The sequence below is a fragment of the Hibiscus syriacus genome, unplaced genomic scaffold (genome assembly GCF_006381635.1).
Source record: "Hibiscus syriacus cultivar Baekdansim isolate YM2019G1 unplaced genomic scaffold, ASM638163v2 tig00111942_pilon, whole genome shotgun sequence".
NCBI lineage: Eukaryota > Viridiplantae > Streptophyta > Magnoliopsida > Malvales > Malvaceae > Hibiscus > Hibiscus syriacus.
This window is the reverse complement of record NW_024063218.1, coordinates 23,640-41,327: the sequence shown is the minus strand read 5'-3', so window position 1 is coordinate 41,327 and position 17,688 is coordinate 23,640. Positions and strand designations below refer to the sequence as shown.

The 17,688-nt window shown below is 34.8% G+C and overlaps 1 protein-coding gene across 1 annotated transcript; it reads right to left on the bottom strand.

Annotated features, from left to right (window-relative positions):
* Positions 1-341: 341 nt before the first annotated feature.
* LOC120173248 (14 kDa proline-rich protein DC2.15-like) lies at positions 342-1,060 on the bottom strand. Its single transcript, XM_039180467.1, has one exon. It carries the CDS (start codon positions 1,009-1,011, stop codon positions 595-597), a length of 417 nt encoding a protein of 138 aa, XP_039036398.1. The 5' UTR covers positions 1,012-1,060; the 3' UTR covers positions 342-594.
* Positions 1,061-17,688: the final 16,628 nt, after the last annotated feature.

Sequence of the window (17,688 nt, the reverse complement as noted above, 5' to 3'; positions counted from 1 at the left end):
ATTTTAATATTTATTTAATCTCAAGTCACCTAAAGGTATGCTATTGCGATATAATATTTAACTTGTTGAAGCGATAATTTTAGACGGTAAAAATTGTGATGCATTTTCCTTATTACATAGTATTAAAATGTTGTTAGTATTGAGAAGATGTAACTGTTGTGTTGCATCACAATCTAATACTAAGATTAGAGTTCATATTAATTTTTTTGTTCGGCGAATAAATATTATATTAACATCAGAATCAAAGAAAAATATCTTATTAAAAACCTACTTAAACCTAAATAAAAAAGAAAGACTGTAGCATGAGAACACCAGGAATCAGACATGCTTCTACTCTGCAGTGAAGAAAGATTGTCGGCTTCTTCAAATAAACAAGCTGAATTACACTAGTATTTCATTTCCCATAAATTAAGACACGTAGATTCGATGAAATTAAACACCTTCTTATAGTATTACATTTATTCAGTGTCAATCCAAAAGGAAGAACAACCCTACAAGTACAACAAGGTAATTGAACATTGATCACCGCATGCCGGATGGATGATATTATATCATCAAAAACCACGCAACAACACCAAGAAGAGAGAGAACGATTTAACGACATTGGAAACCGGGGGGAACTTTCTTTGAGCAGACGTTGAGGAGTAAACTGAGGGAAAGTGGGACATTAAGGTTGATGCCCAAAATGTTAGCCTTGATAGCAGTGCAAAGGCAAACGGCGGCCTCAAGGTCAGCTAGGCCTTGGATGAGGGTGCAGCATGGCTCGACGGGAGGGGTACCGAGGGTGATGTTGAGAAACCCGCCGAGCAGATCAGCACACACACCTAGTTTAAGGGCATCCGTGGGGCACTTGTATCCCGCAGGAGAGGGAGATGGGGTGGGTTTTGGCTTAGGTTTATGTTTATGTTTAGGCTTGGGGGAAGGGCAGGAACCACAAGCACTGACTAGGGAAAAGAAGAGAATGTTGAGTGCAAAAACTAGGGCTAGTGAGGCTCTTCTTTTTGTGGCCATGACTCTAGCTTCTTTCTTCAAATAGGAGTAATTGATAGGATTGAGTGTAGGATGAGAACTTGGAGCCAAGGGTGGGGGGTTTTATAGCGGTTTGAAGAGGGAGTCGGTTGATCTTGACGGTATCTAATTATGTATGCATATATTATCATAATTTGATTAAATTTAATGAGGTTAAATATAAAATATTTTATTAACAAACCATGGCCGACATAGAGTAATTCATCTTTTTGTCAGAGAGCATGAAACAATCCATTTCGATTCCATTTAAGTTAATTGGATAAAGCTGAAAATCAATGGAGTAATAAAAGCAACCCCATCTTATAAGGGCCCATCATTTGCCCAAGAGAGAATTTACAAGATTCTACTAGCCCAAGCTCGGTATGAAAGACGTAACTAACATATAAAATGATAAATAAAATTGTATACAATATTTTTAAATATAAAAGTTGATAAAAGAAATACTATATGGGTCCAAAAATACCCATTTGAAGGAATCAAAAATAGTTTATGCCTTGGACCGTGAAGCGACAACACGGGAGTTTTTCACCCTCGAGTTAACTGGTCTTCATGTTTGCATTGTTAATTGTTCGTTTCAAATCCATGAGGACTGATGAGGTGTTGTGAAGTGAAAACTCGAGAGGGTTGCCATCTTTTTCTCTGTATTTTCCACTTGCAATGTGAAGCCAAAGCTCGAGATTTATGGACTTTATTATATTTGTCGCTCTTTCCCTAAGCCCACCTTTAATATTCTCATGGCTGTGAAGTGAAAACTCGAGAGAGATGGGATTTTTCATTCTGTATTTTCCACTTGCAATGTGAAGCGAAAACTCGAGATTCATGCACTTTATTATATTTTTGTTCACTCTTAATTATTGCACCTTTATTATTCATGGTTGTGGCGCGGATCAAATTATTAGTTAAAGAGTTTATTGTTATTTTTAGACTTTAGAAATCTCGGGTTCGAGTAACAGTAACCACAAGATATTTGATTGCTTATTATCAAATGATTGAAAGCATATACTACCATTTGTAATCAACTTATATTAATAAAAATATATATATTCATGACTGTGAAGTGAAAACTTCAGCAGTGAATTTATATTAAAGAGTTGATTAATTAGATTGATTGATGTTTAGTAGAGAGTTTTTCTTTCTTTCATATTTGCATTAAAAATCTACTAATAAATAAATATCGATTTAACAATTAAAAATACCCTTAAGTTGTATAATTAAAAAAGGTTAAAGTACACGAATGGTCCCCTGACTATAGTATATTATTTTATTAAGTCTCTCGATTATCAAAAGTTACAAAATTGTCACCCAACTATTTATTATGTTACAAACTCATATTTTCTCGTTAAAAAATTGGCAGTTGTGTAAGTTGGACGTTAACATGTGATAATTGTTTGAGATTCTTGGATCAGATTTTATCATATCACAGTCAGCGAGTTAACGTTCAGCTTAGAATACCGTCAACTGTTTAACATAAAATGATGAGTTTAGATCATAATGAATAGTTTGGTGATTATTTTGTAACTTTTGGTGGTTGAGAGACTCAATAAAGCAACATTCTATAGTCGAATGATCATTTTATAACTTTTAATAATCAATGAATTTAATAAAATAATATACTATAGTCAGGGACACATTCGTGTACTTTACCCATTAAAAAATTGGTCATCCGTATCACGTTTATCACATTTTACCAACACCACTTTCTTTTGTCTTCATTCCAAATTCATTTGTATGGGATAAAAACCTCACATAAAATAATTTAAAGAATAGAAAATGGGTCTGACTCCAAAAAGTGAAGAAGTAGTACATTCTAAACGCATAGAATAATTATCCAAAAAAAAAAACGCATGGAATCATATTTAATCATAAAGAAATTGTTAGAGTTTGACTCGAATTCAAAGTGACACAAATTAATTAATATATAAATATTAGAAAAGTAGGAAACTTAGTTTGATTAAAAGTAAAAAAACTTTATTAAAGTAGATTTTTACTTTATTTAGTTTTTATTTGTAATTAAATACTTATACTATAAATAGATACTAAAGGTCACGGTTAGAAATCAAGTTATTTTCTATCACCAAAATCTTCATGTATTTTCTTCTTTCATATTAGTAAAATTATTTTCCTTTGCTCGTGGTTTTTCACTATTGGGTTTTCCAATTAAATTCTGGTGTTCTTTGTTTTTCCTTTTCAATCGTGTTTATTTGTTTGTCGATAATCATCATTCTGATATTATAACAAACTAATATCAGAGCTTTGGGTTCAAGATTATGACAACAATAAAGTATGATATTTCGATGTCGGATCAAAACACCAGGTTCTCGCTATGGAATGTAAAGATTTGGGATGTTCTTACACAGTTAGATCTCTACGATGCAATAAAAAGATTTGATGAGAAGCCTTAACTCAATGGACGAATGAAGAAAAATGTAAGGATCATAAAGCTATTTCTCAGGTTTGTTTACACAAATCAAATTTTACAGGATGTGTTAAAAGAAAAAACAGTTGTATCTTTGTGGGCGAAATTGGAGCAACTTTGCATGCAAAAATCATTTACCAGCAAGTTGCACCTAAAGCAACGTCTTTATTAGCTCAAGTTGGTTGAAGGTTCGTCTCTTGAAGAGCATATGGTCACATTCAAGGAAACCGTCTATGATCTAAAGATTTTAGAAGTGAAGTAAGATCAAGAAGACTTAGGACTGATCATCCTATGTTCGCTTCCTCATTCTTACTCATCTTTCAAAGATACAATCTTGTACAGTCACGAAACACTCACTCTTGGAGAAGTTTACAATGGCTTTCACTCGTTTGACAAGATGAAACATCTTGTATCTAGTTCCGAGCCCTAGGCAAATTATCTCGTGATGCATGAATCGACTAGCTCAGACAATGGGAAAAAAGGCTAGCATTCTTATGATAATATTGGAATTGGTAGATCAAAATCTTCCAACCAAGGTAAAACTTGTCACTGTTGTAAAAAGAAAGGTCATGTTAAATCGGAGTGTTACAAGTAGTAAAATAAAAAAAAAAGAAGCTGAAGAGCAGAACTTTGGGAAATCTGGTGAGGCCGGTATAGTAGAGGAGTACGATGACGGAGAAATCCTAGTTGCAGCTAACGACAACTTTATAACAAGTGATGAGTGGATGTTTGACTCTGGTAGTAGTTTTCATATGAGTCCTAATCGTGACTGGTTTCCGACATATAAAGCTATATATACAGGTGATGTATTTTTGGGAAATAATATCTCTTGTAAAGTCGTAGGTATTGGCACAATCAAGATTAAGATGTTCGATGGGATCGTTCGAACACTTGGTAATTTGAGACATTTTCCAGATTTGAGTAGAAATCTAATTTCGTTATGTACTCTAGATTCAAAGGGGTACAAATTCTCCAGTGAATGTGGAGCTATGAAAATTTGCAAGGACTCTCTTGTTGTGTTGAAACGGTGGAGAAAGACTGTAACATCCCAAACTACGGGTTAGTGACTAAATTGTAAAATTTCAGAATATGATGATTAAAGTAGAATATTTGAATAGTTCAATGATTTATTTGAAAATATTTCCTGAAAGTTATTAGTAATTATATAAGGAATTAAAGGGAAAATGATCATTTGACAAGAAAGATATTTTCCCCCTTAATAAATATGAATCACGTGGGGGTGGGGGAAGAGTTATCTGAAAACTCTCTTCTTCCTCTCATCCCGTATGCTCAAGCTCAAGCCAAGCAAAGGTGAGTTTCTTAATTAGTTGATTATTTGTTGAATTAAAGGTTGGGTTATGATCATTAGATGATAACTAAGCTTAAGGAAAGCTTAAAATCAAAAGATGAAAAAGTTATGAAAGATTAAAGAGAATGGGCTTCAAAGTGAAATTTTAAATAAAAGTGTTTAAATGAATTTGGAGGTTGAATTTGACTTGTCATCTATGAGAATAAGAAGTTATAAGTGTTAGAATTGAATTTGGAATACATGGAAATTTTGGTATGATTCTTAGTTTTAAGAATTTGAATGAAGTATGAGAGATAATAAGGTGAATGAATGATAAAAGCTAGTTAAAATGGTTGTAGTTGAGTTTAGTGATATAAAAGGAGCTTTGTGAGGAAATTCAGAGATGAGATGATGAATTTTCGGGTTTAAACAGTAAATTATAGGTTTTAACAGATTATGCAGGGGGTACTGATACCCTATGGGGGTACAGATACTACCCTAAGAGAAAATGAATTAAGCTTTTATTTTACTCTAAGAAATGAAGGATCGAATCATAGTAATTGAAATGTTGATTTGGATATTATATGTATAGATATCAAGCACAAGCAAATTCGGGAAGAACCGCAAAGTTAGGATCGATTCAAAGAGAGAAAATCATAGAGGTGGATTTGGTAATTAAGCAAGGTTAAGGTGAGTACCAATTTAATTTGTACTTATATTATCGAATAAACATTGGCTTGCGATGAGCCAGTGACGGAGTTACTATGGTAAGAAGTGACTCCAAAAATATTATTTGATTTACAATGCATGCATAAGTTATATGTGTGTTTACATGATTCGATAAATAATACATGATTTATGTGTATGAAGGAGTATATGTGTTAACATGTTATTATGTATGTTATATGATTTGTATAAGTATATGTTAGTGTGATAAGTTATGTGATAAAGGCATAAGGAATGAAATGAACATGTGAATATAAGATGACCAAGTATAATTTATATTATATGGTATAAGTGAGTACACGAAAAATGTTATGAAATTCTATGAGAACAATATTTAAGTTAGGAGACATAGACATAAGTGAATATATGAATATGAAGAGTTATAAGAGAACAAATATAAATTATATGACTGAGTTTTGTAATGTTTTAAATGTATGTATGTAAATGGTAAATGTATAGTGATGAACGTTTTAAATTATATGAGTTTTTAATAAGTGGACGAAATTACTGTAGCAAGGGTATCGGTACCCTATAGTAGGGTATCGGTACCCTGTAGTAGGGTATCGATACCCCTGATGCAATATGGAAAAAATTAGAATTCGGTACTATTCACGGTACTGTTCATACCGTATAATACTATTCATAAAAACGTTTCTTTCCTTAAATTTGTTATAATGAAACATAATTCAACATTATATTACCGGATTTGTTATAATGAAATGAGAATAATATCACGTAGGAAACTTCAATATAAAGTGATGATATGCACATATAATATAAGATATATGTTTATAAATATTACATAGGTTATGTGTTATATGATAAATATGAATATATGAGAACAAGAGATTAAATAAGGGACTTTGTGATAGAAGCTATATGACCATGAATGATGTAAATATGAATAATTTAAGTATTATGTAATTATGAGTATTGGAGTATGTATCTATGTGATGTGATATATGAGGTCATATGAAATATTATATGACTATGTGATTATATGAAAAGGAATATAGGTATATGTGAATTATATGGAAATGAACTACGTGATTAGATGTGATCCAAGTTTTGCGATATAAGCTACGTGATATGTGAAAGTGAACTCCGTGTTATGTGAAATGATAAGTATAAAGATAATGTCCATGTTATGTGTCATGAGATCTAGAGGTATATTTGGCATGCCAAGAGTTGAGGGTCTATGCGGTCCTTCGGGACAATTCTACGTGGTCCTTCGAGACATATATGTAATTCTATGGAACAAGTATGCGGTATTTCAGTACGCTTATTTGGTCCACTGTATTATATATGTGGTTTTTAAGGAGTGATCCTTCGGGACATATGTGATATGTGATCTTTCGGTACATAGTGGTCCTTCGGGACATTTCTATTCGGTCCTTCGAGACAAATATTCAGTGCCCCTAGTGGGAATTTATACGAACTGTGGTGACAGAATTCTTGCACAACCTCAATGTACTCACATACCTTAAGTTCTCAACAATATGTATGGGCTAATAAAAGCAAAAATATAAATATATTATATGTGATATATGTATGTGTGACATGTTATGAGGAATGGATTACAAGGATTATATGATGTTATGCATGATATAATATAAGTTGTTTTGTGTGTATTTTTTAATTAAGAATGACTAAAGATATAAATGATAATGGAATAAGGTAAAGATGGAAATGATTAGTTATGTATATGAATATGTTGGATTATATGAAATGTTATATGGTTTTGCATGATATGATAGTGTTAATTGTACATGCATTGTTATAAGTAAGAGTTTAAATTATATGTTTTATATGTCTCACTAAGTCAACGACTTAGCGTGTGAATGTTTCACACGTAGGTTTTGATGAGCTTATGGAACGATGAAGAGCAAGACATGTCAGTTTCTCCCTACTGAAGGTCAGATCAGAAGAGAAATGAATAGTATGTATTTTATAATACTGATTGTAGTTGGTATGTAAATAAAGGTTTGAATCTGATATGCTCTAAACGGTTTTGTAAAATCATATGATTGTAATTTATGTAAATATAGTTGTGTATGTTAATAAAAGTTTTAAAAATTTTCACTATTTTGTGCAAAGAAATGTTTTGAAATGTCAATGTGACACCTTGGATTAGTATTCGGGTCGAGTACGGGTTGAGGGTGTTACAAAGACTACCAAGTTTTATGTTCTACAGGGTTCAACAGTTTTAGATAATGCAATTGGTGTTTCATCCACCGTTTCAAATAACGTTGTTGAACAAAATAACAGTTGGCAGAACGGTTATGTGAAGCAGAAAAGAATTCAATTTCGTGAACATAATGAATTTAAAGATAGAACTATCATTGATGATAGGGATTGTGTTGTGCACGATATTGCTCGTGGTGAATCATTTATGAGAAAAGTTTGCACTTATGATAACCATGCGATATAAAGACTAAATCTAAGCCTAGAAAAGCTTGGACTTGATCGGTGTTCGTTATTGAAGATTACTCCTTTGAGGGGTGTTGTGGAAAAGGTGGAGAACTTGTTCGTTGAAGTGAATAATTGTTTTTGTTGAGTTTTGGTGTCACATCGAATTTGGGCGTTTGTCTAGAAAACTTTGCACTTTCAGAATTCGTGTCAAGATGTAGATTTGTTAGAGATTGACTCGAATTCAAAGTGACATAAATTAATTAATATATAAATATTGGAAAAGTGGGAAACCCAGTTTAGTTAAAAGTATAAAACTTTATTAAATATATACCAAGGGTCACGGTTAGAAATCAAATTATTTTATTTTACCAAAATCCTCTTGTATTTTCTTCATTCATATTGATACAAATTTTCTCATCTACCCGTAGTTTTTTTTTTTTTTTGAAAAGGTATGTATTTTGTATTGAATAGACGAAATAACAAAGTACGTCACAACCAAATGTCTTATTAAAAAACCTCCCTAAATCTATATGGAGAAAAAAGAGTGTGTTTTGGAATAAGCGAGCTAGAATACACGAATCAGCATCAGAAACAAAATCTAACATCCAACCATGGGAAACAAACTAACAATTGCACTATGCACAGAATAGCCACTACAGCAGCAGCCGAAGACCTCATCAACGTCCTGCACAGCCAGAATGCCTGAGACGGACAAACAGTACACTATCGCTCATAGCTAGCTAAACTAGTACAGCAAAACTATCACATCTGATCAGCCAGCAAAACTAGCCAGAATACCTATTACATAAACACCCTCAACCTCACAGCATATGCAATTCAAAACAAACAGCCCCTAACTATAAAGCTCAACAACGAATCAAAACCAACGAAGGCAAACTATCGCCAAACCACAAAGATATATATACCAGAAAAGGAAGAAATAATAGAAGGATAGAATCTGGAGAAAACCAAAGGTGAAGGGAACCTTTGAGGCCATTAACAGCGGCACCAAAGACCAATGCTCTGGATCCATATCCACTGCACCATTTGCGTGGCAGCAGCATGAATGTTGTATCCAAAGCCCTGCAACATTATGCGTGGCACCAGCATGCAAGCTAGATCGATAAAAAAGAAGGTTATGTCATGTAAAGATCGAACAACATCTTATTTAAAGGATAAATTGCATATGAGAATCAGCTAACGCCATGAAAGGTGAATTGCAACCACCGATGTGGAGACTCGGCAGAATTCACGTTCGAAAACAAGCGATCAAAACCAGAGATGGAAGAGCATAAGGCGAAAGTAGGTTCTGACAGTCCATAATCCATTTCTGGAAGTGGCAGCACCAACGAGTAAGGGGCGCAACATACGGGCTCCATAGGGACCCACAAGTAAAATTTTGCATTTTCTCTGCACCTGTTAAAACAGTGCTGAAAATTTCATATGCAAATCCAGCACTATATTTCACCAGTTAAGATCTATTACACAGCACCATTATCACAATCTTCTATTACCACAAACAATTGCTTCCGGATTACAAACAATTGCTTCCATATTACAAACAAAGTCATTCACCAATGGAACCTGCATCGGAAATAAATAATTCGCCCAAACCCCTATCTGGAGCATAGCTTTATTAAAATTCTGATATGCCAAAAAAGAAGTACCATTGAATCTGGTTTTATTTCTGCAAATCCAGATTATCCAACTCAAACCAAAAAAACCAATATGCCATAGATCTCAAACTCTCATTCGAATTCTTTGAGAAAACCAAACATCTAATAATTGTTTAACATTCTTCGGAAACACCATATTTACTTTTCACACGCTACATCAACGTTGCCAAACTTTACATACTACAAAACAATGACACATAATATGGTTAATTTCTTCCGGCTCGCTTTTACAGAACAAACAACAATATTGATCCATACATTTGATTCCTCTCTTTTCTAACTCATACATGACCGGCAATCACTGATGAACTGATTTCCACACAACAGCAGAAACCTTCGGCGGAGCAAATTTAAACCAAACAAATCTCCAAATTGGTTCTTCTATCATAACGTCGCAGGCCATTTTTATACAAAATGGTTTCGGATTATAACAACCATCCCGAGCTCCAGCCCATACTAAACCATCAATACCTTTATCAACACTAATTGCTCTGTTCAAAACATTCAAGAATTCGCTCCAAATTAGATTTTCCCATTCGAAAAAAGATCTTCTCAACTCAATCCTCCATTCCCATAACCCATGTACCCAACAACCAAAATCCTTGATTTTTCCGCTTTTTTTTTTTGTTATACCGAATATTCTCGGAAAAGCGATTTTCAGTGACACTTTTTTTGTCCAATAATTTGTCCAAAAATCAATCTTATTCCCATTACCCATAACACACCTCAAATCTTTCAAAAAGTCTGACTCATTAGACCCAGCAGTTGAATTAACAATATTGCGCCACACCCACGAAATTTGTTTATTATTTAAAGCTTTGGGAAGAATCGACTCCTTATCATAATTATATTTAGCTATAACTATCTTCCTCCATAAACTATCATCTTTCACAGTAAACCTCCAAATCCATTTATTTAGCAAGGCTCAATTCCTAATTTTAACATCAAAAACTCCCAAACCCCCATGCGATTTGGGTCTACAAATTTTATCCCGACTAATCCAATAAATGCTCCTATCAGTATTAGAATTCCAAACGAAGTTCACTATACATCTATTTATCGACTCAACTATGGATTTAGGAATTGAGAAAATAGACATGTAATACACGGGCAAGTTAACCTTCCACCAAAAGAGAGCAATTTGCCTTTCCAACTTTGAAGCCGATATCTGATTTTGTCCAAAATGGCCTGTCAAATTGTCTTTGAATTCTTTCGATTCCCTAACGGTAGTCCCAAATAAGTCGACAGAAGTTCATCCCATCCACAATGGATCAATTCTGCCCAACTCCTTACTTTACTCTCTTCCTCGTTGATGTTGAATAACTTAGTTTTTTTCCTTATTAAGCTTTAATCTGGCAGCCACTTCGAAGATTTTTAGAACCTGGTAAAAGTTTGAAATCGACACTGCTTTTGGTTCAGAGAAAATGAGCAGATCATCTGCAAATTGGATATGAGATAAAACAACGCCTCCAGACCCTACTGCAACCCCACTAAATAGACCAATGTTCGTATCTTTCTTTATCATACCGCTAAGAGCTTCACCAACAATATTAAAAAGCAGCGGCAACAACGGACAACCTTGTCTTAATCCCCTCTTCATTGAGAAACTTTTGTACGTACACTCATTTACTAGGACATCAATCGTAGGAGTTGAAATACACGCATTAACCCATTTTCTCCATATTCTGTGGAAACCCATTTTCTTCAGAATCAGGTTCAAAAACCACCAATCGATAGTATCGTAAGCTTTGCTAAAATCTACCTTAAACAACACTTCTCCCTTATTGCTTTTAAATAGGCCGTCAATGACTTCATTTGCTATCAAACTACAATCAGCTATCTGTTTACCAACAATAAACGCGAATTGGTTCTCTTCAATGACTTCAGCAAGACAACTACCCATTCTTTTCGCCAACACGTGAGATACAATCTTGTACAAACTACCCACCAAAGAGATTGGTCTAAACTTATCAGGATAAATTGCCTCTGCTTTCTTCGGAATTAGCATGATGAAAGATTTATTAAAAGAAAAGTCTTCAACTCGACCCCAATAAAACTCCTCCATAAATTTCATAACTTCACCTTTAATATGCATCCAGAATCTCTTAAAAATATAAAATGAACCAATCCGGTCCTGGCGCTCTTGATCCATCGGGCAACTTAATTGTAAGCCACACCTCCTCTTCCGTGAATGGACTTTCAATAATCCTTCTGGTGGCGGCACATAATCTCTTGAGGGGATATCAAATCTCTCCAGTTGAATTGTTTTCGACTCATTCACGAAAATAATTAACAAACGCTTGTTGAATTCCAGCTTGTGTCTTGAATATAGAATTCTCAACCTTCAGCTTTGTGATCTGATTTTTTCGACCCCTTGAAACGGCTGAGATATGGAAAATTTTCGTTTTTTTATCACCCTCTTTAAACCACTTAAGCATAGATTTTTGTAACCAATCTCGTTCTTCCTTCCTCATAACAACCACAATCTTATCGTCAACAATGAAATCTGCATCTGAATTTGAGTATTTGTAGGATCGGACAACCCGTGATTTTTCTCTTTTGAGTTTTCTACATAAATCTTGATGTTATTTGTTTTTCTTTTTCGAACGTATTTATATATTTATCAATAATTACCGTTCCGATAGTATAACAGAAATTGAATTGATGATGGCGCAAATTATTATTGTTGTCGACACTTCCCCAGTTGTGGACTACCTTAGGTGTTAGCTTCAGCAGCAACTCCCATTTCTGTAATTATTTTAATTAATTAATCAAAACCCTTTCTACCATCTGTCTACTATCAGGCTTCCTAGAACCTACAACATTATCTCCATTCTTTTTTTCTTTTAAAAGTCTTAATTTCCTAGCAATTAAAGTTCATTACGGTGGTTGATCATTTTACCTTCTTCCAAAAAAATTATATTAATAATCCATTCTTTCCCAAATGGAATGTTCATCTATATAAATTAAAGTAGCTTAGACACATATGTGCTCAAATTGAAATATCTTGATATTTTATCTAATAAAATAATATCCTGATCAGGTAAAGGAGTTAGTGTGTCATCTTATAATGAAGAGAAACTATGCACCAAAGAATACGACAACCATGTCGGTTTAATTGCCACATAAGACATGACGTCGTGTCTGTTCCAAAACTTATAATGCGTGGTGGATGATGAAATCTTTGGCTATGTCCCAATGCTGAATTTTTAAAATTTTTAGTCTCTGATTATTTACATTGTTTGACTTGCAGGAGTTTGTGCCGTCATTCATTAGGAGGCCATAGATTATCCATTCAAAACCAGTTTCACGTATTAAAACTTGGGGCGGCCCTAATTTTTCTTCTTCTTTTGCCTAGTCTAATTCAAAATAAAAAAAATAGCACAGCATCCAATCAAAATGTTACACGTGGATTAATTGCTTCTCTCTCTTCTATTATGGTAGTACTATTTTAGTGAGAAGTCAACGTACTCAAGTGGCTTATCGTTTTCGATCCTCGAAGTTTGGTAAACAGCTAAAACTTCTTATGGTGTGTGTATAATTTGTGCAGTGTATTGGCTCTTGGAGAAGGTGAAGAAATACATGAATATTCTACTCTGTTGTCATTACAAAACCTTAATGATAAAAACATTTAATACATTATAGTATATTTGGTGTTATGTCATTACCAATTCATATGAATAACGAGAACATAAAAGGATGGGATATCCAGCGTGAAGCACATAAACAGACCAATGAATTCCTTTTTATCGACTTCTATTTCTCTATATAACGAGAACATAAATAATTGTAAGTTATAAAATAAAATTCATCAATTTAAATAATTCAAAAACTTTTAGCTTTAGCTGGCAAATATGAAATGACCTTTCCAGAATCCAAAAACCAATCCACAAAATATATATTCCAACACCTGGGGTATCCTAAAAGATTCCTTTTAACATCTTTACAAAATACATCCCTACAACGTAAACTTTAAAGATCAAAAAATTGTAAAAATGATTAATCTCTCAGAAATAATTCTCTCTCGTACTTGTGAAGATTAAGACATACATTCATAGAGAAAATAATTTTGGTCCCTAAAAATTCTTAATTTATAAGAATTAATGCCGAGATAATTTTATTCACCAAATAATATCTAACCATTAAAATTACAACATAATTTAATAATTTTTAATAAATTCTAAATCTAATTTTAATCTCACCTAGAGGGAGGAGAAAGAGACTCCAGGAGAAAGAAAAAGAGTGCCCCTAGAGGGTTTAGAACTCATAACCTAAAGAAATATGAGAGAACAAAATTAAACAATTCAACCAACCAGAAAAACGTACTTGCTCGTATTTGATATTACCAATTAAACGCAATAGATATCATCAACGCTCAATCGATAAAAATAAAAATAAACACTAACAATATATTATGTGTTGAAGTTTATTTAAATCTTCAACATCATAAAAAGATTAATCATAATAAACTGAAGTAATATTCAATTAATAAAAAAACATATTTAAATTAAAACCGCCTTATTGTATGGACATATTCATCCAACTCATTGCATATAATTAAAAAAAGAGAAAATAACCTCAGTGACCAAAAATCTCATATAATATACGATTTTAACCAACTTTTTCCGCATTTTCCAAAATGACCAACAAAATCGTAATGCGATCGCTAATTCGCAACGCGATCTCCATTATCGCAAATTCGCGTTGCGATAGTTGGAAATCGCGTTGCGATGGTATACAATGTCGTTGCGATTTTCCCAATTCGCAATGCGAATAAGTAAATCGCAACGCGAATTGGGAAAATCGCAATGCGAATAAGTAAATCGCAACGCGAATTGGGAAAATCGCAATGCGATACTGACTATCGCAATGCGATAATAAAAAATCGCAACGAGATACTTACTTTCGCAACACGATACTGACTTTCGCAACGCGATAATACATAATCGCAATGCGATTTTCAAAGCGCCATTAGTATCCTGGCCAAGTATTTTATTTTTAAATTCCAAACATGAATATTAATATATTGGAACACTGAACAGTCCACAGTATATCCCGTAATCGCAACTCATAACCTGAAACCTAATATCACAACTCAGTCCCATCTCCATCTCTCACTCTCTCACCCATCTCCGACGATATCCGTCCCCATCTCCAGCGAAATCCGTCTATCTCCATCTCTCAGAGCCACCCTCACAATCAGAAATGGAAAATCAACCAAATCAACCAACGAGGGTTAGTTTTTTTAATTATTTTCTTTTTGAAATTTTTGCATTATTATTAGGTTTTTCATATTGAAATTGATGATAAGTTTACTGGTAATTTCAATAATAGATTAACCATTTCACTTAGATTGCTTATTAAATCAACCAAGAATCGCAACACGAAATGCAAATCGCAATGCGATTTTAGTTTCGCGTTGCGATAGTAATTTTCGTGTTGCGATTTTCATTTTTAGAAACTATTCTTCTTCTGCAAATTGAAACTTGAATGAATTGTATTACTTCAACCAAAAAACAAAGACAAATACGAAATTCACAGTGTTGCATATTTAAGTTTGAAGAATAAACTACTACTATTTATGTTTATTATTGTTTTTGGTATATCTTCACAGTGTAGTTTTTGGTATATCTAATTTAGTATGTTTATTGTTTTTTTAGAACTTTTATTCGGCTCAATTGACCTTGAGAAATAAAGTCAGCCTGGCCAAAACAATTGCGTCGAAGCTTTCACCTGCACAAAGAAAAATGTTTGAGGATACATGCTTCGGGCCATGGCTGAAAGTACAACATCCCGGTGGAGATGCGATGTTGACACACCTGTTTCTTCAAACCATGACTAGCGATCTACCAGAGACTATACAACGTCGTGATGAAGAGATATGGTTTGATTTTCCACCGGCGTATACGTGTTTTGGGCGGGAGGAGTTTTGCTTAATCACCGGTCTACGCTTCGGACACGATGATGTAGGTCGGTACACCAGACACATTACCCGCCCATCATGGCTATCCCGGGTTTTTCCTGAGCTGGAGAGGCCGAGTCTACACGTAGAAGACCTGACAAGATTTTTGAATAATAAAGATGGTTTTACTCGGATGGATGACGTCGACGTTGTCCGAGTATGCCTTCTAATTCTTTTGCATGCCGGCTTTTTAGGCAGAGAGGCCAGACAACCTATTCCAAATGATCTAATCAAATTGGTAGAAGACCTAAATGCGTGGAACCTGTTTCCGTGGGGCTCGTATTTATGGAAAGCTACATGGAATAAGTTATCGTCTGCCTTGGATGATCGAAAAAGTTTGCATGGCGATGGTTCCAAATACACTTTGACAGGCTTTATTTGGGCCTTTAAGGTAAGAATTTTTATATGATGTTTCCAAAATTATAAGTAATTATTTAACAATTACTAATGTTTGTTATTATATTGTTTGTAGATTTGGATATTTGAGGCCTTTCCCGCCATGAAGACATATGTAATAAAAACTTCAAATGATATTCCCAGGGCTATTTCCTGGAAGAGGAAACGGACCTTGCAATGGGAAGATTTACTACGGTATACGACAATAAATAATGTAAGTTAACATAAATACTACCATATGTTTATAAACAAGTTATTACTAGTACACGTTTAAATTTGTTTGAGCTTTTATATTGTTAGGAGGCCAACACTCCTCTACAGAGGCTGACAACCACGGAAGCTGAGCTTGCCACTGATTGGTGGCAAGCTAGTAAGCGTTTTTTTGATGGAACGGTTGATGAGCAGCCTCCACTTCGGGAGTCATCACCTCGCCCAGAGCTATCACCTCACCCAGAGCCATCATCTGATCGACCCGGCTATACACCTCCACAACGACAGCCATCACCTATTCTGTCACATCATCGAGCCTCTTCTCCACCATCACCGCAAGATAGGCGACCGGCAAAGATGCCACGACGTTTATCTCCCTGTTCTCCAGCTCCACCTCAACGGGATGAGTTAGGGGAGTTACGTGATGAGGTCAATGCCTTGCGTGAGGAGGTCGGTACTTTACGCAAAGACGATGGTGCATGGCGTGTTGAGGTGTCTACATTACGCGGTGAGGTAGCCGCTCTACGTGAGATGGTAGCATCGTTGTAGAATGAGGTTCATACTCTATGCAACGAGGTAAGTTTAAGATTTTTCATACTCGTAATTCATTCGGTTGCTGCCAATACTGCTAAACTGTTTTTGTTAGTATTTGTTTTTGGTTTTGTTTTTGTCTTTTGGTTGAAGTAATGCAATCCATTCAAGTTTCAATTTGCAGAAGAAGAATAGTTTACTTTCGCAACACGAAAATGACTATCGTAACGCGAAAATGGCTATCGCAATGCGAAATGAAAATCGCAACAACAAAATCGCAACGCGAAATGAAATCGCAACGACAAAATCGCAACGCGAAACACAAATCGCATTGCGATTTTCATTTCGCGTTGCGATTTTGTCGTTGCGATTTCATTTCGCATTGCGATTTTGTTGTTGCGATTTTCATTTCGCATTGCGATAGCCATTTCCGCGTTGCGATAGTCATTTCGCGTTGCGATTTTAAGTTTCGTGTTGCGAAAGTAAACTATTCTTCTTCTGGAATGTTTATATATGTTGTCCTTTTAAATGTTTATATAAGTGCTTACTTCTGGAATGTTATCTGAGCATTTTGTGAACTATGATAGAATAATGATTTGGGTGAATACAATGCTAGTTTGAAACATATTTGTCTTTGTTTAATATCATGTCTGTTTATTTACTGATTTATGTGTTAATTTTTTTAGCGGCCCAATAAGGTGGATGCTTTACGTCGGGTTTTCCTTGCACGACGGAGTTCACGCATCAGACGGCGTGGACGTGCTATTACGTCTCCGTTCACCCCAATGGTGCGAAGACTCCGCAAGAAGAAGCCCGACTCACCGGTCATCCCTCAAGAGTCCCCTCCAATCGTTCAAGAGGCCCCTATTCTCCCTCAAGATTCCCCCCCCCCACCGTTCAAGAGGCCACTGTCATCGTTGAAGAGGTCCCTCCCACCATTCCAGAGCCCGATTCACATGGGGTAATATATCGAAGTATTGAGAAACCCCCACCGGTTCCGGACATGATGGATGAGAGTTGGCTCTCGTATGAGTTACCGGCT